The sequence below is a fragment of the Perna viridis genome, chromosome 11, assembly GCF_037379345.1.
Source record: "Perna viridis isolate PV_CMFRI_1.1 ecotype Kerala chromosome 11, ASM3737934v1, whole genome shotgun sequence".
Taxonomy (NCBI): Eukaryota; Metazoa; Mollusca; class Bivalvia; order Mytilida; family Mytilidae; genus Perna; species Perna viridis.
The window spans coordinates 21,334,988-21,358,965 of record NC_142455.1 but is presented as its reverse complement, the minus strand read 5'-3'; the positions used below and the strand labels follow the sequence as shown (position 1 = coordinate 21,358,965).

Sequence of the window (23,978 nt, the reverse complement as noted above, 5' to 3'; positions counted from 1 at the left end):
TAGATCATTAAAGATATTCAAATATACATACAGAAATTTTAATGTCGTCATCATGAAGTAGTTGATCGTTTCGGTGTATCCATCTGCACCATGAAAACCGATTTGTTCAACGTGTCATAATTGTCTCATGCTCTTGACTTTTTATAGGCAACACGATGGGTGTTTCTTGAAAAACAGAGGACGCTTGCTCTACCAATGCACCTGGTCCATGCCCAAAGAGTCGTGTCCGTATTATTTTGGTTACTTTGTCTGGTATTTGTCCCCGGATTACATTCATTAGATTTCCTCTAGAATCTAGATTCCTTTCATTACTCTTTAAACATTTTTTAAAATCTGTTTCCGATGCTGTCGATTAAAAATCAATCTTCATCTACTTATATACTATTGAAGGAGTGCACTCCCTTAAATTATAGAAAGAGCACAAATTGTTTTACATGGAATAAGTCTCTTAAGGATGTTCGCTCCTTTTTAAAGACTACCAAGGAGTTCAAAGGGTTTTGAAATCTTTTAAAAGATCTTTCATGACTTTTTTGGGATGTAAGCATTTAAAAATTGGCGGGAAAAGGATTTTGCAAAATTGTCCATAGCTAAGTACGTTTTATTTATCAAAACCACTGAAAAAATAACGGATTTCTTAAATACTTCCCAAAAAACATTTTAAGGTGTGTGTAATGAAATTCTGAAAAGAAAAGTGTAAAGGGTGAAGGGTGGGGTCACTGGGCAAAATATATAAATGATCTTTCTTCAAAGTGCTTTTCAGTCTGAGATAATTTTAATCAAAAACCTATCGACGCTCATGACAGCACAGTACTAAGTTAGTTTATAGAAAATAATATATTTTAGCAAAAAAGCAGAAATAATACAAATAAAATTCAATTATATAGAAATAGCCATGCATTCAAAAGACTACCAAGGTTAATCTTTTTCAAAATATTAAATTCATCCATCTATTCTAAGGTGTCCGCAGAGTAGTTCTTAAAATCACAATAGCTTAACATATAATATTGATAAAGTGACTAATTGAATCTTGTATTTTCCATAGACAATATTCTTATGTCTCGGCGTGCTATAATATTTATACAAAACGACACTTATTAAATGAAATTCTGAAACAAATAATGGGCTGAAAAACAAAACATGATTAAAACAACACTTAAAAAACAAACGGATAAAAATAGCATTCAATTCTTGCTTTTGGAAGTACTTTCCGTGTTAAAAAATCAGAATTAGGTCGTGACAACAACTGGTAATGGCAACATGGAAACTCGTTAAATTACCCACATTGCCACGTTGAAATCTGTGATAAATTTGAGGACGTCAAGAGCGAAATCGAGAAAATTATGTAAATGTATTCAAATTATGTGCAAAAGATTTTTTCAAAACTATCGTTTAAATTTATTTTTGTTTTCAACAATTCCACCACAGCAACGATTTTTACCATCTCTTGTACAATGATTCATGCTCAAATTATCTTTTTTTCTGTATATCGTTGCATTATTGATGGTTTTGCCATGATGCATTGTATAATGAGTGGCCTTGAGCTGACGTTTTTTTGGGGTTTTTTTTGCGAAAAAAAATTAAAATAAGCTAAATTGAAAATTTTACCTCAAATATACTGGAACATACAGAAAGAATTAAACAAGTAAAAATTTTCTGACCTTGATTTATGCTATGAAAATTAAGGTTACTGGTACATGTTACATCGATTCTTATCTTGCGTATTTAATGACGGGACAACCAGATCTTTCTTTCCCAAGAAAACACTTACGATTTAATCAGTGTAAGTCTCTTCGGAGACATAAAATTACAATATTCAATTCACATATCCTCGACAACCCAAAACATGTTCCGCCAAAATTGTCACAGTTACATATAAAAAAGTACAATTGAAATTTTCTGCTAAGATTGTAGACATTTTTCCTAGAACAGCAGAGGACGCTTACCCTAGCGATGGTTAAACAAACAGGCCTTGTTCACGAATGAAACCAAATAAATATAAACAATCCTTCAAGTAAGAATGGTATTATTAATTCTCCATCCCGCGTAGTAAAATTTGAATGTACATTTACTGCGAAAGGGAGAGAAAGGTGTGTAAAATTAAAAGCAATGTTTATCACGGTACAAAAAAATGTACTTATTCGGATATTTGGCTATCTGAAAATAGCATTTATTTAATATAAGAATTTGTAAACAGTAGAAAATCGAAAATATTTATCATGCGTAGCGATAACATTGAAAAGTAAATTTACTCCAAAAAAGAGTATATAAGAAAATGAATTAAAAAATGTACATGAATAGAACGGGTTTCTTCAACATTGGAGCAATAAATAATGCATTGTTTTTTGTCGTTCTTTTGCTGTTGATTTGTATGTTTTATTTAAGTTAAGTAGCACTCCAGCTAAGAATCATGCAAAATGTGATTCATGGGTAAAAAGCCTACATATTTTTATTTCTGATATTTTGTTTGAATTACCATAGTAAACAGACATTAACATTCAGTTTTTCATATAACCCGTGTTCTTAGGAGATACAAATGATATAGAATGCACTGTAGATTTCAAAATTAAGGGAGATAACTCTGTAAATGACACGCAAATACAATAGAATCTATTGGATTTTCAATGTTGATTATCTCCTAAGAGCAGTCAGATTTGAATGAATAATTAAAACTAGGCGGGTGGTGTTTCTAGAAAAGCAGAGGACGCTTGCCCTACCGGTGCACCTGGTCCATGCTCCTAGTTTTTAGTGGAGTCCGAGTTGCTCATTTACTTGTTACTTTGTATGTATGATTTTAGTTACTTTATGTTCTTTGTTGCGTATGTCTATTTTCCATGTCTGCTTTTTGTCCCTGGATTACATTCTTTTGATTACCGCCGTAGCCTTGGTTCCCTTGATTACTCTTTTATAGACCCATAAAACAACTTAATTACAAAAATAAAAATATGTAGCCTTTTTTGGAGTGTATCACATTTTTCAGATTTTGCATGATTCTTACAAAGACAGTTGCTTTTTGTTTTTGTTTTTAGCAAAAAAGGAGAGTGTATGCAATGGCGTAATAAACATAAGAAGAAACATAACTTATTGGATTCTTGAATTCATGGTTTTGAAATTTTCATTATACACATCAACATCTACTACTCGTTGAACCTTCCCACGAAAATCACAAAAATTGGCACCTCAGGAACAACAATAATTTCACAGTATGTTTAAACAAAGCAAATTAGAAGGATACTTATATACTTGACTTTCAGCAATACTCCCATTATAGTTAAGCCTATGAAGTCTTAAGAGCACTTCAATCAAAGCATTATTTATTAAGTAACTGAACTTACAACCGATAGTTATCTCACAAGGATGTATGATAATCTTCAGATCAAATCCAATTCAATTACACTGTAATTTTTAGTATGTATCACCGTTTGTGCGTTAATTGGTTGCAGCACCCTTGTACTCAATCGATTTTGTTGAGGTACCAGTTCATATAAAATTAAGACACTGTCTATGATCGAGGTGATCTATGGCTTAAAAAGACACACCGAACTAACAATATTTTGCCGGTCTTCTTATGTTATATTTTTTCTGTATTCAGATTTGCTTTTTGAAAAAAAATATTAACCTCCCACACAAATCATCTAAATCAGGAACAATTACTCTTGCTACGGTTTTCATGGTGCAGATGGAACGATCTACTACTTCATGATGACGACATTAAAATTTCTGTATGTATATTTGAATATCTTTAATGATCTAGAATTTTAATATCCTCAGATAATTATGCACATTAAGTACGTTACTCTAGTATTTCCAAAACACAAACACCTTGCAGCAAATATTGTAGGGTTTCTTCTTCCAGGAGGAAACAAAATATCGTCACAGCAGTGTTATTTTGTTTTTGATTTGTTTTGAGCCTTTGCATAGAAACATTATTGCTTAACTAATAAGGTTCAATGATAATAAGCATTCTATTTGATTGCACTTGTCAAAAGTGAACCATTACTCGATCAGTTAAATACTTGGTTAAATAAGCATAGATACATGTAATTGTTATGAATTCCACTTCCACACATTCATCGGTGCAGAATTGTTTATAGAAAGAGCTTCTGTAAGTTTTACCAATCCAATTTCTCTTAACCCCAAAAGTTTCTTCTAATAAATAACAGAGTCATTAATTTTCATTCAGTCAATTATTTTCAATCACTTCTTCACACTATGATTTAAACGAAAACAACACTTGTATCATACCTATTTTTTTTTTCATTCTGATTGTTTATTTGTTTATTTTCACTATGTTCTGTAGATAAGAATGGTTACTTTGAAAGTGATGGTTCTAATTATTGGTATCCTTCAGTTATCAACAGAAGTTGTGTTAAAACTATACATATGACACATATCAAGAAAGGTACCTCTCTAGAAAGTTATTCAATAAACTGATATTGATAGAATAGAAACAGTGAATAACTTAAGTATGGTCTCGAGTGTCGAGGAACCACCGAATTTAACAAGTGCAAGGTATTTGTTCCATGCTCAAATTATATCTTCACTTATTCTTTGCACGGGTAATTTATTTCGAATATTCAATTAATTTTCATTTTATCATGGTGTCTTCCACCATTCTATATGTTACCTATCGCTTGAATGCCAACAAAAATATTTCAATAGATGTTTATATTATAACAATAGGTGTTTTTATAACAATTTAAATGTTTTATTATATGTATTTAACTGTTGAGATTAATAAGTGAAGTTGATAAATGGAACATTTTTTTAATATGAAAAACAGCAGATTTTTAAAAATATGTAAGAATAGAATTGAATTGAATTATAAAAAAAATGTAAAAACATAATAAATTTTAACTTTGTTTTTAACATTTATTTTCAGAAATGTATAAATAATATACAAACATTTTAAAGAAATTCAGAAATTTAGCATCGATAAACATTATTTGAAACTCTGAACTTTATATTAATGATTTATTTCATTCTTTATCATTTTAATATTTTAACTAATTGATATGAATATATTTATTCATTATAAAATTGGATAGTTATTTAAACAAATTAACGAGACAGAATTATCATTCATAATTAAGAAAACTTGATAGCTTTAAAGCTTTAAACCTGTTAAGCATGATGATGAGCACAGCTCAAGCTGACACTGCGTGAGCACAGCTCCAAGCAGCATACAATCCAACATTTATAGTGTTTCCTGGCATCACCAAGAAAGGTTGCCTTTTCCACTTCACCAAGTGCATCTGTCGGAAAATTCAGGAAATAAGTCACCTGATAATTAATATGAATATTTAATAAGCATGCACCTTTATTGAGATAAACACTGACACCTCTTCCTTGAACGCCAAGAACATGTTACAGGTAAATTGTCTGTAGGTCAAAGGATGTTGGCATTCGAGGAATAAACCTTTATCATGTAAATTTTATCAATAATGTATTGCTAATTTTAACATGGAATATTCATCCATCCGCAGCTTGATATTCGTGTTGTGAGGTTTCAATAGGATAAATTCCAAGAGTGAAATTATGGAATATACTACATAATACACTGATTCAACTAAGAACAGACTGGAATTATGACCAGGCGAAACTCGGAATTAGCGGCCTTTTTTTATTTTCTTTTTGTGTGTCTTAAAACGATTACATGTTGCTCATATGGATTGCGATGTTTTTGTGTTTTTCTTTGTGTTTGGTACGGTTATGTTTGTATGCACTCTAATGATTTTTCTGCAAAACCATGCAACAACTACATTAATTTGAGACCTTAACCGTAGTTTTCTCTGTGAGTATTTCAAACATACTTTCAGAGGCCTATTTGTATTAGAGACGATGGAATTGAAACTGAACACTTTAATTTTAAAAAATGGATTAAACTAATTGAAGTCGTTAGTTTATTTTTTTTATATCAATAGTTCATAATGCGAAAATGCACTATACCAATAACATATGTGTACTTTGATAAAATAATCGTGTTGTCCATCCCACAAACACCGTGTGATCCGAATATGCGAAGGTGATCTGTAAGATATATGGTCGAATGAACTTTGACATGAGTCAGATGAATAGATAATACGGAACAGACAATAAATTACAACCGATACGCTGTGTCGTACAAGAATATCAGTTGGATTGATTGACATCAAAATGGATAAAACAAAATATATACTCAAAATGTGTTTTAGATGTAAAGTAAATTCCAGTCTCAAGGATTAGTTCCGAAGGACATTTAGGCATTATCTCGTGGTTGGAAGATAAAGGGAAAAATTTCGCACCTCGACCCCCGATTTTTCAAGTGGGGTATCTCTGGTGAATAGTCGATTTGAGTGGTCCAAACGAATGATACGTATGGTCATGTGAAAAATGTATGAAACCCTATCGAATCAATAATTGGAGGTATCCGGCCATATTTCCACACTTCGTAACGTAGCGCGATTTTAATCAGTAGATTTTTGTATCTTTTGACTTTCCTGTTATGTTAGACAATATTATTTGAAAGGGTAATCAAGGGAACCAAGGTTATAGTGGTAATCAAAAGAATGTAATCCAGGGACAAAGACCAGACATACACAACAAAGAACATAAAGTAACTAAAATCATACATACAAAGTAACAAAGGTAAATGAGCAACTCGTACTCCACTAAAAACTGGGAGCATGGACCAGGTGCACCGGTAGGGTAAGCGTCCTCTGCTTTTCTAGAAAAAATGAAGTTATCAACGAGTGTCGAAAACGGTTACACGTTCAGGTATATGCAACAGGCAGCTTATGATTGATAATTAGTTGGGAAATATGTTTTTAACTTTAATCTTTAAACGTTTATATATTTTTAATAAAGTGAAAACTGCAATTGTTCACAATGTACAAATAATCATAAACCAGTTATATAAAAAAGGAAGCTGATTTCATTTCTTTTCGGATATCCCACCTAAAATAGATTCAGTGGAGTATAAAATTTGTTTAGATTTTTAAAGCAAAATGTACAGTGACCGGATATTTTGAAGAATTGGTACGATACATATAACATTTAAGTATTTTTTGAATTCTATGAAATTTATGCCATATAACAATGAACGATGTGGCAATATTGTAGTATCAATATTGCATGGTATAAAGTAGTAATTGATATGTATGGTAAAACATCAGTTACCTGTCACTGAAGTAAAAGATAACATCAGCTAACTACAATCCGAATAAGGTCAACATACTCAATGATAATATTTTTCTAAGCTTAATTTAAACAAAAATGTTTTTTTTATTTCCTTATTTATCTGAACTGTTATATTCTTGTTATCGATACAATACCTATAAATCACTTGGTTGTTGTCACTGCTTATGGACCATATATCAAAAATTCAATAGAACAATTAATGGACAAGTTTTGCGTTTATTCATAATAAAATATGACTGGGACTTACTACCAGAATGGATGAAGGACAAGAATCATTGGGAGCCAGTATTTTTTGTTTCATCTAGTTTTGGTGCAAAGGTGAAATGTATTTATCATCTGATTTCAGTGAGCAATTTCTCCTACATAGCAGACCTATAATAGGTTCTGTTGATTTTATTGTAGATTAAGATATTGAATGCATACATAGATACCACGGTGTACGGTAAATCGTAATGGCGAACTTATAAACAGAATAATGTACTATATACGAAATGTTAAGCTGATTTGAATATTTTGGTAAACATCTCTTGACCTGATCTTGATGACGTATGATATGCAAGAGATTGCAGAGAAAGGTTTGCACTATAGACGTATGTATACACAGGTATCGTTTAATCTATCAGCAGATTTTATTTTTTCTCTGACGATTATCTCAAATGCTTTCCTTCGTAGGTACTATAAATCCCATAAATCCCAAAATGTATTTTGATTTTCTGTTCTTAGAATTTGGAGTTCATTAGCCGTTTTAGCATCGCGGGACGCCATATTTAAAATATTCCCATAAATTATGAAATGGAGGTTACTCCTCATCATGAATGAGTCGTGTATTTTTTTAGGAGGTGTTGTGTCGTACTCTTAGTGGTATCATATGATACCACTAAGAAACGACACAACACCTCCTAAAAAAATAGCATTTTTACTGTTAAATGACAATTTTTGTTACTAAGGGTTTGAAAAAAAAAAGCCGAAAGTTAACAAAGATCTTTGAAGCATAGAGATCGTAGAAGTACACACGATTAATTGGACACCCACAACTACTAGGAGATAAAAGATGACCTAACCGACGATAGAGTAGATCAAATATACTGATGATTGGAGAAATACTGTATATACATGTACATCTCTTTGAAATCCTTCAGGCTGACCAGCTGACTTTTTTCTTGAATAACACCCTGAGAATGTATTGCTATTTGTTATCAAAAGTAATAAAACAACAAAATAAACGATGCAAATATGTCATAACAATTGAAACATGAATTGGACGACACAGCACCAACATAAAAGAAAACTATACCTGCTATTCTCAAGGATTTCACTGTGTTGGCTAGATATCATATCAAAAAACGTCTCTGTGTGTGTTTGCGTGTGAATGATAGCTGTATTGAGTTTCAACAACATCGGCACCAAGTGAATATCCAAACCCGTAGTTACCAAGTGGGGATGATATAAGCTCATGTTTCGGCAAATTTGATCTATTGACCTATTTTTCACTGTATCATTGTGAGATCACCTGAAGTGGGAGTCTGTTTAAATTATAAAGTACTTTTTCATATATCTTTTTATGCAGCTTTGGTTCAAGAATAATATCGTTTTGTTAGTTTCGACGGTGTATTTCGTGTTCCACTCCATCAATACATTAAACGGCTTATTCAAGTTCAAGCAAACAGCTTATCGCAGATTAGAATTTGTGTTCACTTGCACAATTGATTCAGTACTTTGAACGATGAGCATGTATTGATCAGTTGTAATAATAAGCGGTAGGTATTAAAATTTGAATGGCATCAAATGTATATGAATGAATTTAAAAGGTATGACCCCAACCATATCAAAGTTATTGATATCCCAAAATTAATCAAGACTTCATCAAACAATGTCGGAACGACCGCACTATGTAGATTGGAGAGGTGAATGGTGTTTGCATCCGAATCAAAATATCTAAAAATAAGAAAAAAATTTCGGTCCTCGCCTACTTAAATGTTTTAGTTTTGCTTGAATACACCTTCAATGAACAAGTTAAAATATAAATACATTACAACAGAAAAAAAGTTACATCTTTGAAAGTAAATAAGTAATTAGTATGTCCTCTTGAAAACGGCAATACGTCAAACACTTAAGTGCTTCCGATTGCGTTTTTTTATAATTTTCGGTCAACAACAAGTTTCCTTTGCTTGCGTTTTGGTCGTCCTAGATTTTATGATAGGAAAAGTAGAAGCTAGCTTTGAGGAAAAACTTCACACCAAACAGGCATGTAAGATTAATAGATAAATTGAAATATGTAATTTTATACGAGAATAACCATTTATAGTGTTAAAAGATTGACAATTCTGTGTATTTCATTGAAAAAATATGTTTACGTGTGTTGTAAAGGATACGTAGATTACGTTCTTAAATGATAAATAATATGAGTTTACAACCGAGCATTGCGTACTTATATGTTTTTGTTATGTTGTAAAATCATTGAATAAAGGGACGATATCTGAAATTGGCAAGATCAGAGATAGGTATTCAATTAAAAAAAGAGATAACTTTTCAGCGTACCGGATTTAGAGACAGTAACATTTAAAAAAAATCCTTGTTTTTGAATTACATATCTTAATTGTAAGTCAATTCAAATGCTATTTCCTCTTCGAATTCACTTCCCTAGTCCATTTCTGCGGGTCTGTCTGATACCTATTCCGTCTTGACTAACGTTTATCTTCAACATAGAATGGGATGCTTCTCGGTATGATTTGAGCGTTGGGTAGCGAAAAGTTTTGTGTTTTTGATCATTATTCTTTACATATACAATATGTGTTCATTCAAAGACGTCGAAAATCTAAACTATAGTGTCAAAACTGCACCTTGATAAATATTATATTGGAATAATGGTAATTATATTTTCGGTAATACCTCATCGATTAATGCCAAATGTTTCATGAGCTATATATTTACATATATAATATTACGAGTATGAAGTCGAGGGTTCCCGTGCTACATGCAGATTCACACCAGGATAACTATTTTACGTGTTTATAGTAAGGAGATAACAGTATTTTATGGTAACTTTGAATTTTGTAAATCTTCGAAAATAAATTCGTGTAATATCATTTTTCAAGATACTTAGTTTTCAAACTGCATGTGTTTTTTTTCTAAAATGCATATCTCAACAGACATTATCAACTCCCATAAGTCTTAGTGCAATTTTGTTTTTAAATATCTTTTATCATTTATTTTGTACGTTTAATAATATGACAGCTATTTGCATATTCGTGTTAACATATTTCTGGTCAGGCTACATTACGTAGCTAATTCACCTGAAGTAATTTGAATATCTATAAGGGCAATACTAGATTAGAAAGAATAATATCATATTGAAATTCCATTAAGCCTTATAAGAATTTTGTTTATTTTGTTGAGATAAATTTCTGAAAATATTTCCCTTGAGTTCTTATGTACTATATTTAAAATCTTTGAAAAAAACTAGATATTTACGGTTATTAAATAAAAAAAAATGTTACAGAGGAATTAACAATCACCGATGCAAAAATTTTTAATAAGGGTAACAGCAAAAAAAAAAAACGAACACTATTCCCATCCACTATTGGAACAGCTGGTACTGCAACGGTACTTACTTGGTACAGGCATTTCAAACGAAATGGAAGGTAAAATCTAGGTTTTACAGCGCAGCAAACCTCCCTCTTCCATTGCAGTGTATTGATGATTAAAAAAGCAGCATTTGGGTGCTGTAGTGTCATAAGTTGTAAATCAGTTGTTATATTAGCATATCAAAAGAATAATTTACAAAAAAAGGCAATCATTACTCGTAGTTTTAGACGAAACTGAGTATTTTTCAAGCAAGGACTGATGTTTAAAATAAGATTTGGAAAGATACCTTTTAGGCGCATTTCTTCATACCCCGATTCAGTTATACAGTCGGTTATACAGATACTTCACGGAAATTAGAGTAGTTAGTCCTGCTCTAGCGTAACGAATCAATTGTGAAATATAAACTCAATATGCAGAAGAAGATATATTGCTATACAGGTAAGGGAAATGTATAATTTTCAAATTAAAATCGTCTCTTTTATTATAAATCTTAGGGCTGATATGACCACTGTTGTCAAGTTTTAGAAGTAGGTTAAGAAAAGGCAGAACAAATTCATTATGTAGTCTTTTGTAGCTTTAGTAGATAAATTATAGGGAAGAATTTACCCAAAGAAGGGTTGTTATTGAAAATACATCATCACTATATCCGTATTTGCAATTAAAATTATTCTTGATTAATATGAATATAAAAACAAAGCAGTTAGGAAACTAGCACAGTTAGTGCCCTTTGAAATTCCAAATTTTTGCTGAAATATAGTTCCATCAAATGGGACAAATATGTTATCAATTAGGAAATTAAGCATACTGCAAATCTGCTTTTCTGTGTAAAAATATGTGAATTTGTAACATAATTTCTCAAAATTCTTGCGTACAAGTTCTTTTAAATGAAATTTCAATTTATCATGTGAAAACGTTCTGTAAAGAATTTTGTAGGAAGCTCATTTCCGAACAAAATCGGGATTTTAGGTTTTGAAGTTGATCTTTGGGAATTTTTAAGTATTTATGTATAATTAAGACCATTACAAGAATTGGTGGTATCGCAGCTATCATATTGTCCATCCTTTTCTGCTGAAAATATTTTTGTAAGGTGAATCGATATCTCTTTAGTGGAGCAAGTTGAAGATATTGCTATATTCCTTTCTTTGTATAGATTTTTATGAAGTTTGGTAATCCAGTACAAATAAGGTAAGTCCTCACAATTTACTTCGACGTTGAGAGAAGATATGAAGGACTAATGGTTGTTTAAGATTTCATTTGTGTCAAAAGTAGTACATGTGCATATTGCATTGGATGCTACTGTCAATGCATAGTTCCTTAATAAGGTTATTGAGGCAATGGGGTTTACAAACAAATATAATTTTGTTTGAAGCTTTGTCCACAGGGAGGGACAATTACATTTTTTTTTGCATCGAGGAAAAACATTCAAGGACCTCGTGATTGTTGAATACAGACTTGGGTCGTTTATTTACATTTTTCTTCAGATTGTCAATGCAATCACGCATCACCGATCTAATTGTACGTTTCTAATTTGACATTGCCTCGAATTATGGTTCTTGGTCCTTTTCTCCCTGATGATCTTGCATAATCTTCAACAGCATCCATTATGATTTTGAAATAATGTTTCAATTTGCACAGCTGTGGTTCTCTGAATATTGGACCATGAGATACTACTTTATGTAGAAGTTTATTCTCAATGATATTCAAATCAGCAGTGACATCATGACTAGAAAGACAGTCATGAGTCAGAGGGGACTTCAAGTATTCCTCAATGTTTAGCTTCTGCAAGAACATGGTTTAAAACTTCTACTAGTTATTACGTTAGTGTAGCTTTAAGGAACAAAAGGAACATATTGATTTTTGAAGTACTGTAGAATTCTTTCGATGTTTGAAATATTCGAAAAACCTCTTGGACTTCATCACATTCTAACCTAACTCTATTCTATATCTCTCATTTTACTCCATTCCCTTTACCAAATAAAATTGACACTCCCGTTTTTGAACCTACCTCATCATAAAACAGACTTGTAACCATCTTTTTGGATATTGGCTTACATAGGAAGTAAAAGGTCAAGATGAAGAAAAACGATCGTTCTTCCACTAGCCTTTGTCAACAAATGTATAGATTTGGCTAACATCCTCCGTCACAAAAACGCAACCAACAAAATTCTTCCATATTTCAAGGACACATCAGTGCCTATTATTTCATATTCTTACATTTCAATTTTTGCAACAAAAATGTTTATTTATAAAAGGCTATTGCAGAACCTCGAGATTGAGAACTTCAAAGATAAACCACCTAATTGTTCTTGCAAAAACAAAACTCTCCATTCAAATATGGTCCTTTCGGTCACGTCATTACGGATGATTTAAGGATCATCGAAAACGAATCTCTCCGCAAGGTCCTTTCTTAAATTCCCTAGTACCTTGAACCTTGAATACAAAAGACATAAGATAAAACGAAAACAAGAAGACTTTGTATCTCTGACAGAGTGGGGGAAGGTTGTGAGGTCTTTATTTTTTAAACATATGAAAGTGCTTATTAGGTCAATGAGTGTAAAAGTTACATCAGTTTTCAAAGACCCCGATGTCGCTACAACATTGTTAACTAAACATGACAAATATGTTGTCGTAACAGAAGACATAGCTCAAAACAACGTTATTTTGTCTGTTAGTCTGGAAAAGTATTTTTTTCAATATTTATTTTCAGAGGTAGGATATAGAAAAAAATAACTGTGATCAGACCTATACTACCAATTCACTCTCCAAAGAAGAATTAGTGGAAAACCAGGAATCTGTGCTATAAAGGCGATGATTGTGATCTATCGTTGATGTACTGGATTCCTGAACTCCAAGATAATCCATACAAAAACCTGCATTGCTGAATCTGTACCATCAAACCTATTTTAAAACATTTAACACCTATACTCATAACTGTCAAGGGGGTCTCCAGTCATACCACAGCAATTGTTACTCCCATAGTGGTGTTAATTCAATGTGGTTCTGAGCAATTCAAAAGATCTTCTGAAACCTTCAATTCAAGATTATTATCAGAATACAATATTGTTAAAACCTATGATTAATCAACTTTTTATACTTCTATTTCCCATATTCAATTATAGTCTCGACTCAACAATGTGATGTATTTAAGTTTATAACAACACAACTTGTTGGTTACAATGTTTATATAAAACTAAAGTCTAATCAGTACATTTGCAGATTTTAGCAAAACAGACAGGAAAGAATCTAACCCTAACTTAACCCTTAGCATAATTCATTGATAAACAATTGAGACACGATATTGAAACTGCCATTATAATTTGGAAGTGTTAAATGATAAGGATGCTGTGGTTTATAATACGATAACAAACTGGTTAATAATTAATGTTTTCTAAAGTACTTAACAAACAACATTACTCTAAAAAAAAGACGGTTCAACTAGATACTATATATTTTATAAAAATAATGCAATATTATCTTCTAAACATACCGAAAAAGATGTTTTCAAAATGTTCGAATTCTTAAAAGACAAAATATTTGTCCAGTGTGGTGGACGCCATTTTCAACAAACGGTTGACATTCTAATGGGATGAAATTATGCTCCTCTACTAGCTGACCTATTACATTACTTTTATTAGGCTGCCTTTAAAGATGATCTTATGAAAAATAAGGAACATCAATTAGCTAGCTAGATCCTTAATCTAAGTTTCCGCTATACAGAATACGTATTATCGTTCAACAATCCTAGTTTTGGGTCTACGATATTTGGCATCTACCCCAAAGAACTTAAGATAAAGAATACAACAGACACTGTGAAGTCAGCCTGATATCTTGTTTTACACTTAGAAATAAACGGTAAAGAAAAACTATTGACCAAACTATGCGAAATGTGCGCTGACTTTTAATTTCGCATTGTCAACTTTTCTTTTCACATCATAAATTATACGTTATGTTAGAGCTTGCTGTAACTACACACACTTTCTGCATCTTGTAAGATTTACAATTAGGCTTTTAGACCAGGATTATGTGGCTACAAGATCAAAATCATCACTACAAAAGTTTTATAATCGTCATCATGAACTCGTGGATCGTTACAGTGTATCCATCTCCACCATGAAACCTCATATGTTCAACATGTCACAGTTTTCCTTTTTTCTTTCATCTATCCTTGACTTGACTTTTTATGAGCAACTCGGCAGGTGTTTCCAGCAGATGCCACTTATCCTACCGGTACACCTGTCCATGTTCCCAGTTTTTAGTGGAGTCCGCGTTGCTCTTTTACTTTTGTGACTTTGTATGTATCATTTGGGTTATTTTATTTTCTGGTATGGTCCTTGGATTACGTTCTTTTGCTTTCCGCTAGTAACTTGGTACCCTTGATTACCCTTACGCAGGAAATGTGGAATGTATCTTACCCGATTTAAGAGAAACGAGCCATACAACATGTACAGTACGATATTTTTGAAACGATTCTATATACCTAGAAAATATATTTTTTTTGTTCTATATCCTTCAACTTTTTTTAATGACTTTGTGTAACAAACTACTACATTACTTACCAACTCAATTTGATTTCAAATGAAACAAAAATCTCGATGTTTAACTTTATTCCTGCGAATATGTTATTCATGTTGTTGTTTCTTGTTATTTTTTCTAATTTTAGGACTCCTTTTGCAATGGATTTCTGTATTGATCATTTGAATTTTCGATAAACAAAGATGGGATTGTCCGGAAAAGACAGGACTTTTTTAGTCACTATATTACTATCATGTGGTAAAAATATACTTTTGTTCAGGAATATACACATAGTACAAGAACAGTTGTAAGTTAATGAAACTAATGGATATATAGCTGAATAATATATCAACAAAATATAGATTTCATCTATTCGTTAAATGTTGCATTCTTTTTTTATTTAAAAATGGTAGTAGAGTAATATATGAAAATAGGTGATGTTGTATGATTTTTTAGACAGTCATCCACCAAAAACATAGCAACGAACAGTTAAAATTATACAAGTCATCACACGGTCTCCATTGATGGGCAAAGCCTATACCATAAATCATGCCCCCCGCCCATCCCCCCTCCAAAAACAAAATAATTGAAAGTATTAACTATATATTCCTGGCTTGAGACAGGAACATAAAATATTGGACGGGTATAAACCTGTTTGTATGCACTTGAATCCCCGTAACCTAGGACAGATGTCATTTTCCATAAATAAGGAAAGTGTTCACAAATACACGTTCAGCCAGTTGTATACCTTTTTAAGTTTGCATAGAGGCTTCAATTTGTCAACCGGGACCACCAGGAAAAGACGGTCCACCTGGACCAGCCGGACCAATGGGACCAATGGGAGAGGCCGGGGAACCTGGATCACCCGGACCAATTGGACCACAGGGACCAAGTGGACGACCCGGACCACAAGGTACAATAGGAGTTCCAGGAATTCCTGGCCTACAAGGAGCAACAGGATCACCTGGAATAATGGGACCAAGGCGAGTTATTATTTGTTAATGATAAAGGTTTTAGAATTTGCCTTTTCTTTAAAATAACAACACGTAAAAACAGCATTTAAACTTGTCTTTCTAATTTATTCAACGTCTTTCCATGCTTTCAGTTAATATTCCAAACAAAAATGGTATACTTATGCTTGTAGATTTCACAAGAAAGATCGTTACAGAAGGTTAATTTAAAACACTTTGCACATTGAAATATTTTGATATGTAGATAAGAGTAATCAAGGGAACCAAGGTGATAGCGGTAATCAAAAGAATGTAATCCAGGGACAAAGACCAGACATGGAAAACAGACATACACAATAAAGAACATAAAGTAACTAAAAACATACATACAAAGTACCAAAAGTAAATGGGCAACTCGGACGTCACTAAAAACTATGATCATGGACCAGGTGTAGGGGTAGAGTAAGCGTTTCTAGACACACCCGCCGAGTTGCTCATAAAAAGTCAAGTCCGGGGTAGACAAATGAGGAAAGGAAAACTATGACACGTTGAATAAATCAGTTTTCATTGTGCACATGGATACACCATGACGATGCACGAGTTCATGATGACGACCATAAAACTTCTGGTCGTCCATGTGCACAATGAAAACTGATTTATTCAACGTGTCATAGTTTTCCTTTCCTCATTTGTCTACCCTGGACTTGACTTTTTATGAGCAACTCGGCGGGTGTGTCTAGAAACGCTTACTCTTACCCTACACCTGGTCCATGATCATAGTTTTTAGTGAAGTCCGAGTTGCCCATTTACTTTTGGTACTTTGTATGTATGTTTTTAGTTACTTTATGTTCTTTATTGTGTATGTCTGTTTTCCATGTCTGGTCTTTGTCCCTGGATTACATTCTTTTGATTACCGCTATCACCTTGGTTCCCTTGATTACTCTTATCTACATATCAAAATATTTCAATGTGCAAAGTGATGACTTCAATCTTGTAGCAACATAACCCTGCAATAATAAGGTTCGTTGACCATCTAAGCTGGTTTTATACCCCATATATATTCATATATTCACGTAAATGTAAAAAAGATATATTAAATTATTAACCTTTTAGTAACCAAATACGTGTATGATAACAAGAACAGAAATTAAGCGGCAAAAAAATACCGAAGCAACAGCAGTGTGACAATTAAGATACGTCATAAACCGAAAACATGGCCTTGGTGTGAATTAAAATCTGGAAACAAAGATATATATGTACACAATGTAACAGTTATATTACAAAATCAATACTGGGGAAATGGAAAACCCTTAAACAATAGCACTGGCAGTATGCACTCCAACCAAAACACGGGAGTGACATCAGGTTCTCTTAAAGGGTAAGTATGTCCTGCTTAGCAAGTGGCACCCGTCGTAGTGTAAGGGAGTACATTACGATTATAGTCCAGCAACAATAATGCAGCTCCCCGACACGAGTCATAAGGGGATTCAGTCAAAAACAATTCACACTTTGGCTATTTCATTAAACTCAATGCAGTTTCGTAATGTTAATAAGGTAACTAAAACGCAAAAAGAGGAACATTATCCGAAAAAGACACATCAACTTGAATAATAGAAAATTACTACAAAAATTGGGACAATGCCAACTATGTAAACTCAAACGCCGCGATCTGATTTTAAACTTGATATGATAAGGTATGTTTACTTCTACAAAAGGAAATAATACTTGAAGGAAGAAACTCTTGTAGGTCTTTTGAATTCTTGAGACTTTATGCATATTTAATTCACGCCACAATTAGATTAAGCCTTATCATGCATTACATTAACTCTTAAGGCCATATTTTACCGGTGTGAATAAAGAGTTTTGATTTTTTTTTCCGAGCACTTGGCAGAACCAACACGTAAAAACAGCATTTAAACTTGTGTTTGTAAGGACACTTCTGGGGTTTCGATATACAATAAGTAGTTAAGTCATAATACAGCCATAATATCAAAACCTGTAGTATAATTAAAAGACGGCAACACAGACATTTGATTGTCAATTTTGTCCCTTAGTAGAAATTGTTTGTAATTGTTTCATCCAAAAGCTTTCCAGAGACACTCTTTTTGACCAGTAATAACTTTTGTAAAAAAGTAAAAGAGTGTCTTCGAGAAAGAGTTTGGATGAAAAATATTACAAAAAATTGCTCCAGATGGAAATAACGAAAAAAAAAAAAAAAAGATTCATTGATAGGTCCTGGTCTAAAGCTGGCACAGCACTATGATTCACGCCATCAATACAATGTACAGCTATAATTTAATTTGACGTAAGGCTAAATATAGCATTTTAACTTAGTATATGATATATTGCTGAACGGGACAGCTTATATAGGTGTTGCTATGTAGGATAATTTAACAAATTATGTCACAACAATTCAATGTTTTACATACGTCTCGGAAGAGCACGATTCTATTAGCTACACTGCTCCATCGGATCAAATTGATACAAGGATGATAATGAAGGGTCTGAAAAATTCCCAACGACATTAGAACTGTCAAGTTTCCAAAGATAATGTTTGGTTGATACCTCTACAGGACTCGAACTCGTACCGCTGTAACACAAATGGCAACACCGCATGCACAAAGTCCAGCGACCTAGACCACTCGGCAAACTAAGCTATAAAATATAGCTTTCACTGGTCGGGTCCTTCCTTTTCGTAGGATAAATGTAGGGTTGTAACTTAGAACACGACGTATGTACTAACGGGACATCGCAACTGTCTAAAAGAATATATATATAGGCTTCTTCAGGATTCAAAACGCCAGCCTTATATTTGGACAGAATCTTATAGATTGATAGGAGTGGAAATCTTCTTGAATAAACTATACGAAAAAACATCCGGCTGGAGCTTTTATATCGTTATGAACCATATATAGCTCATACAGTATACCAGACCTTGCCAAAGTAACATGAAATCTTTGTACCGGACTTATTTACCATTAGTCTTCCAGCACAGGGTTTTGTTGCTACAATATTGAAGTCATCAGTACAAAAATGTTATGTTCGACATCATTGACTCGTTGAGTATTACAGAGTAATCATCTGCGCCATGGGACCGATTTGTTCTTCATTTTTTAGTTTTCGTATTTCGTCTAATCTGGACATGACATTTTATGAGAAATTTAGTAAGGATTTGTACAAAAAAGCAAATTATGAAGCTTACTGCAAATGCGCAGATGGTTTATGTTCCAAGTTGTAAAGAAAATCAGGATTGCTCGTTTACTTTTGTTCTTTGTGTGTGTGTTTTTGTTGATGATATCATGGATTTTGTTATTGTCAAGGCGTTATCCCTGTATATAACCGTTCGATTTATGGTTCCCTTAAGTGCATGTACCCTAACATATTTGGTTTGCTCCACATTGGAACAGAACAGTAAGTTATATGATCCTCTAGTATACTACCATGACTTTGAATCTCAAGGTTTAGGTCAGATACAAGGGTTAGCAAATTATGAACTTGTTGATCTATTTTGTTTTTTATACAAATTTCTAATATTCTATATAATGATAATAGGGATGCTTGGTGTCGACAGATTATAGGGAAGATAACGATAAGATTTGAACGCTTTCAGATTTTTTTGGTAGTATGATCATTGAGTGATTTGATATAAAGACATAAAAGTCATATTATGCTCGTGGTGTCTAATAAGTCTCCAGCATATGTTTTTCTAATATATTAATCTCACAACTAATACAATTCAACAAGATTGAATAAAACTAAATGTTATCTTGTTTAATAAATGTCGTTTTGACAGATTGTGTTAATCTTGTTTTGGTAAGTTTGTTGAAGCAAAACTACATGAAGTAGATATTTTAAGAAATTAGTGAATCCATACTGACAAGTGCATCTCTCTGTAAAAATCCACCCTGTTTGTTTACGAAATATGTATGAATTTTACACCGTTATAAAAAAAACGGTAATCATTAGGCCGCCGACGATGAACAAACAAACCCAATCCACGAGAAAAAAACATGATTATTTGATTGGAGCTATTTCATTGTCAAATTGTCCGAATTGTCTTTTGGTTGTGCAGAACGTTATTTTCTTTAGATGCCTCAACTAATGTATGGTTCTAAAATAATTAATAAACAAATAAATCTGATCACTTGAGATTAATTTACACCAAGACAAGTGTTTTGCTTTGTTTTTTGTTTTTTAGGTTTGTTTGTTTTTTCTTTTTTTCTTTTTTTTTTTTTTTTGGTACAAATGAGAATAAGATGATAGATATTACAAATAGAAATACTTATCAGAAGTTGTATTTCATTATTCGTATTCTAAGTGTATGTCCTTAGAACACTTGGTACTGTTAATAAAAAAAAAGGATCTCTCGTATCCAATATCAAACAATTCGTCAGTCACTTGAGTACACAAGGAAAGTTTCAAAAACAGATAAATTGTTTTACCAAACTATTGTATCTTTGCCGTCCTTTCAAAATAATCATAACCACTCGTAACAATATATCTATGTGTGTTGTGTTCTGTTTAAAACCTTTTCCAAATAAGCATTTTTTTCCGTAGGTAAACACTCGTGTTATTTATTATTATAGAGGACCAAAGGGAGATAGAGGTGAACCTGGATTAAATGGAGGGGCTCCAGGACCCGTAGGACAAAAAGGAGAAAGGGGTGAACCCGGGCTAGATAGCCGTACTGGACACAGATTAACTGTCAACGCATCTGAACTTATTCCAATCACCGAATTCTTCCAGTCCCCACAAGGTGATATGCAAATTAGTGTTCACCAAGCTAAAGTCATCACATCAAACATTATCTTAGTTCACCTCTTTTTGTTTATGTCTTAACGATACATAAGTCTAACCATGCTCATATGAAGTATAAAATTAAAGAAACATTTCCACTTGAAATGTAAGCAATGACCTTAATTAATATCTTGAAAACATTTTTAGATAAAACAAGTACCTAAGGTTAAATCATTCTTATAATATGACCCACAAAAGTCTGCCAAAATAGACCAATTTGATCATTTCTGTTCTGCTTTAATCAAAGGATATGACAATCAGACTTCATATGTAAATCGGGGTTTTGAGAGTCTTCAGAATGGCTAATTTGCCAAATTGAACTTTTTAAAAGTATTTTTGTTTGTATGCTCGAGATCGAGAAATTAGCGACGTATTAAAACATACCTAAGAACCATAGTTACGGAAGTAAGAAAATTTCAATTTTTAGCTTTGCAAGATTTCCTTATTTGACCTATGGGTTAAGATAGAACCGTAGTAAATGGAAATGGCACAATTAGGTTGAGAGTTACTAGACAATGTGTTTGAGAATTATTTTAAAATAAATATTTTTTTCGAGAATGACCATTAATTGCTCATTTCTTATAGTTTGTTTATATCTAGTGACTGTTTTGAAGTGATCTATCTTTTACACCTAGTAGTGACAAATCACTGCCCAACTTAATATGCCCAAATCAGCTATTCGGTGGAAATCATTTCAAGCATTTAATCGGAAAGCAAACTTGAAGTGAGAAAAATTACCAAATACCAGTTTTTCTTATGCTAAATTTGGAATCTAAGACACCTTTAGGTAAGATATAACAGTTCTATATCTCGGCATAGCCTCGTTAAAGAATGAATAAATTATACCGCGGTTGTCGGAGATTTCTATTTCTTGCAACCAGTACTGGTGTTAAATCGTTAATATGGCATATTATTGTGTAATAAAAGTCACTTTATTTTCTTTCTTTTGTAAAAGGAATAACGTTGATAGCGACAGTTGTGATAATAAGTATCTTACTGATATCCGCCATAGTTGTGATTACAGTACATTTGATCAGCATGAAGAAAGGTAACTCGTTAATTAACACTACCAATAAACAAATGAAACACGTAATTATTAATTAAATAAAATTTTAAATGTTACTCTGATATACAGATAATTAAAATATTGACATCTGCATAGAAAACTTCATTAAGGGCTACCACATGGTTTCTACCAAGAAACTTGAAACACGTTTCTTAGAAACGGTAGTTACTGTTAATTTTGGTTTGTTTGCTGGTTTAGTCCTGATTTGTTTTAGTTTGTTTATATTGACCTTTGTTTCTTTTTCTATTTGTATTGTTTTCTTGGTAAAACGAAAAAAATACAAAAAAAAAAAAAATATCAATGTTGCATTGATTTGTAAATTTATAATATTACGTGAATGGATACGGTGAATATGTCAAAGAAACACCAATCCCGGGATGAAAAATGACATCGCAAGGCCATCCATAGGTCTTCATTGAACGACGAGGAAAACCTCTCACCACAGGCAAGATGCAGCTAAGTATGATCCAAAAACTGCGTTCGGCTGTTATTTGAATGCTCATAAATAATAGTTATTTTAAATAATTTTCCTACAAATTTACTAATCCTGAATCTTAATCTACATTCATTCTTTATAAATCGATTTTTTTTTTCGAGAAGGCATGTTCAGCCGCCGCATTTAAATAAACTAATAATAAAGTGTGTGTTTTATTTTCTTCCAGAATTAAGTGATCTGAAAACTATATCGAGTGCTGAAAACAGGTATATATACAAGTTCATATGTAAAAAGTTAATTTGTCTAAATATCGGCAAAAAAATACCAAATCGTGAACGATAATCGAAATGAGTCAAAAGCAAAGTACATATTGACAAATGATACAGTTCATTTTTTACCTCATGAAAACCCGAAAGTTGAAGGTCAAAATGACATTATTTGGTGGACTCCATGCTTAAGTTTCTTCGATTTTAGTCGGTGGTTATGGCGGATGGGAAGAGAGAATCAAATAAATGAAAAAATATAGGTTAAGATTACGTTTCAGTAAAAATAAATTAACCTTTTCTGATAGTCTTTTTATTTTTTTTACTTATTTAAAGAAGTGAATTTGATGTTTTTAAAAACTTTGGGAAACACGTGGATGTATGTACGTATATCTCCGTTGTTCCACTGGTGCTGTTGACAAGAACCTAACCCGCCTTGGAAAAAATATAATTCCGATTGTTTCAGCCAAATCGAAGAATAGCTTTTCTAAGAGTAATCCAGGGAAACTAGGTAGGAAAGATAAAAGTAAGATAGGAAAGGCATTTTCTTGTTTGCAGCTGTCAGTTGCGTCTGAATTTTGTTAACGTCACATGATATGTGTAAAATATTTCAACCATATGTGGAGAACTGTAATATTTCCGGTATCTGTACAAATTGATCTGACCGGCTAAAACTGAAAAGGATGTTACTAGAGATGCCTTTAATTAAAATTGTAAAGTATGGCAAAGTGCTACATACTAGCGGTCATTTAAAAAGCGAAGGAAAAAGGGGGATGGGGTTGGAATTTTGGAGAAAAAAAATCCCAGTCACTCGTTCCAAGCAGTTAAAAAATTATAATTTAGCTCCTCCCTCATTAGGCTACAAGATATTTGTCTTCTAAATGAAACGATAACAATTTCAGATATCAAGTGCTCGACAGACGAGATAATAATTCCGAAGGATATGTAAGATACAGAGGTCTTGGAAGTACACATGAATACCAGGTCCCACACAACTACGTGGACTTGCAGGATAACTAACCTGACAGTAGTGTTAATCTAGTAAAATAAAACTGTTTATATATATATATATATATATATATATATATATATATATATATATATATATATAGATGAAACAGCAAAGTAAACGATCAAATATGTGAGAAACTACCAACTTATACTGTACATCACACACACACACACACACACAC

At 32.6% G+C, this 23,978-nt stretch overlaps 1 protein-coding gene across 7 annotated transcripts; it reads left to right on the top strand.

Moving 5' to 3' along the window:
- Positions 1-9,301: 9,301 nt before the first annotated feature.
- On the top strand, positions 9,302-23,850 carry LOC148603328 (uncharacterized). Of its 7 annotated transcripts, none has more exons than XR_015916319.1 (8): positions 9,302-9,424; positions 15,422-15,531; positions 16,031-16,256; positions 20,810-20,979; positions 21,976-22,068; positions 22,749-22,788; positions 23,122-23,296; positions 23,688-23,850. XR_015916319.1 is itself a non-coding variant. In XM_088551568.1 (8 exons), exons 2-7 carry the CDS (start codon positions 15,477-15,479, stop codon positions 23,265-23,267), a joined length of 600 nt encoding a protein of 199 aa, XP_088407694.1. In that variant the 5' UTR covers positions 9,302-9,424; positions 15,422-15,476; the 3' UTR covers positions 23,268-23,296; positions 23,688-23,850. The 7 variants fall into 7 exon arrangements, 6 of the variants coding, with proteins under 6 accessions (XP_088407694.1, XP_088407692.1, XP_088407695.1 ...); XM_088551568.1 differs by having other exon boundaries at positions 23,252-23,296; XM_088551565.1 differs by lacking the exon at positions 23,122-23,296 and adding an exon at positions 11,912-11,946 and having other exon boundaries at positions 9,336-9,424.
- Positions 23,851-23,978: the final 128 nt, after the last annotated feature.

What these genes read in the sequence shown, in the direction of transcription:
- LOC148603328 (XM_088551566.1), top strand. Translation starts at nt 15,477, where the DNA reads ATGGGATTGTCCGGAAAAGACAGGACTTTTTTAGTCACTATATTACTA. An exon ending in CACTATATTACTATCATGTG is followed by an intron (nt 15,532 to 16,030) that starts GTAAAAATATAC and finishes TACCTTTTTAAG; the next exon opens with TTTGCATAGAGGCTTCAATT. An exon ending in TTTGATCAGCATGAAGAAAG is followed by an intron (nt 22,069 to 22,748) that starts GTAACTCGTTAA and finishes ATTTTCTTCCAG; the next exon opens with AATTAAGTGATCTGAAAACT.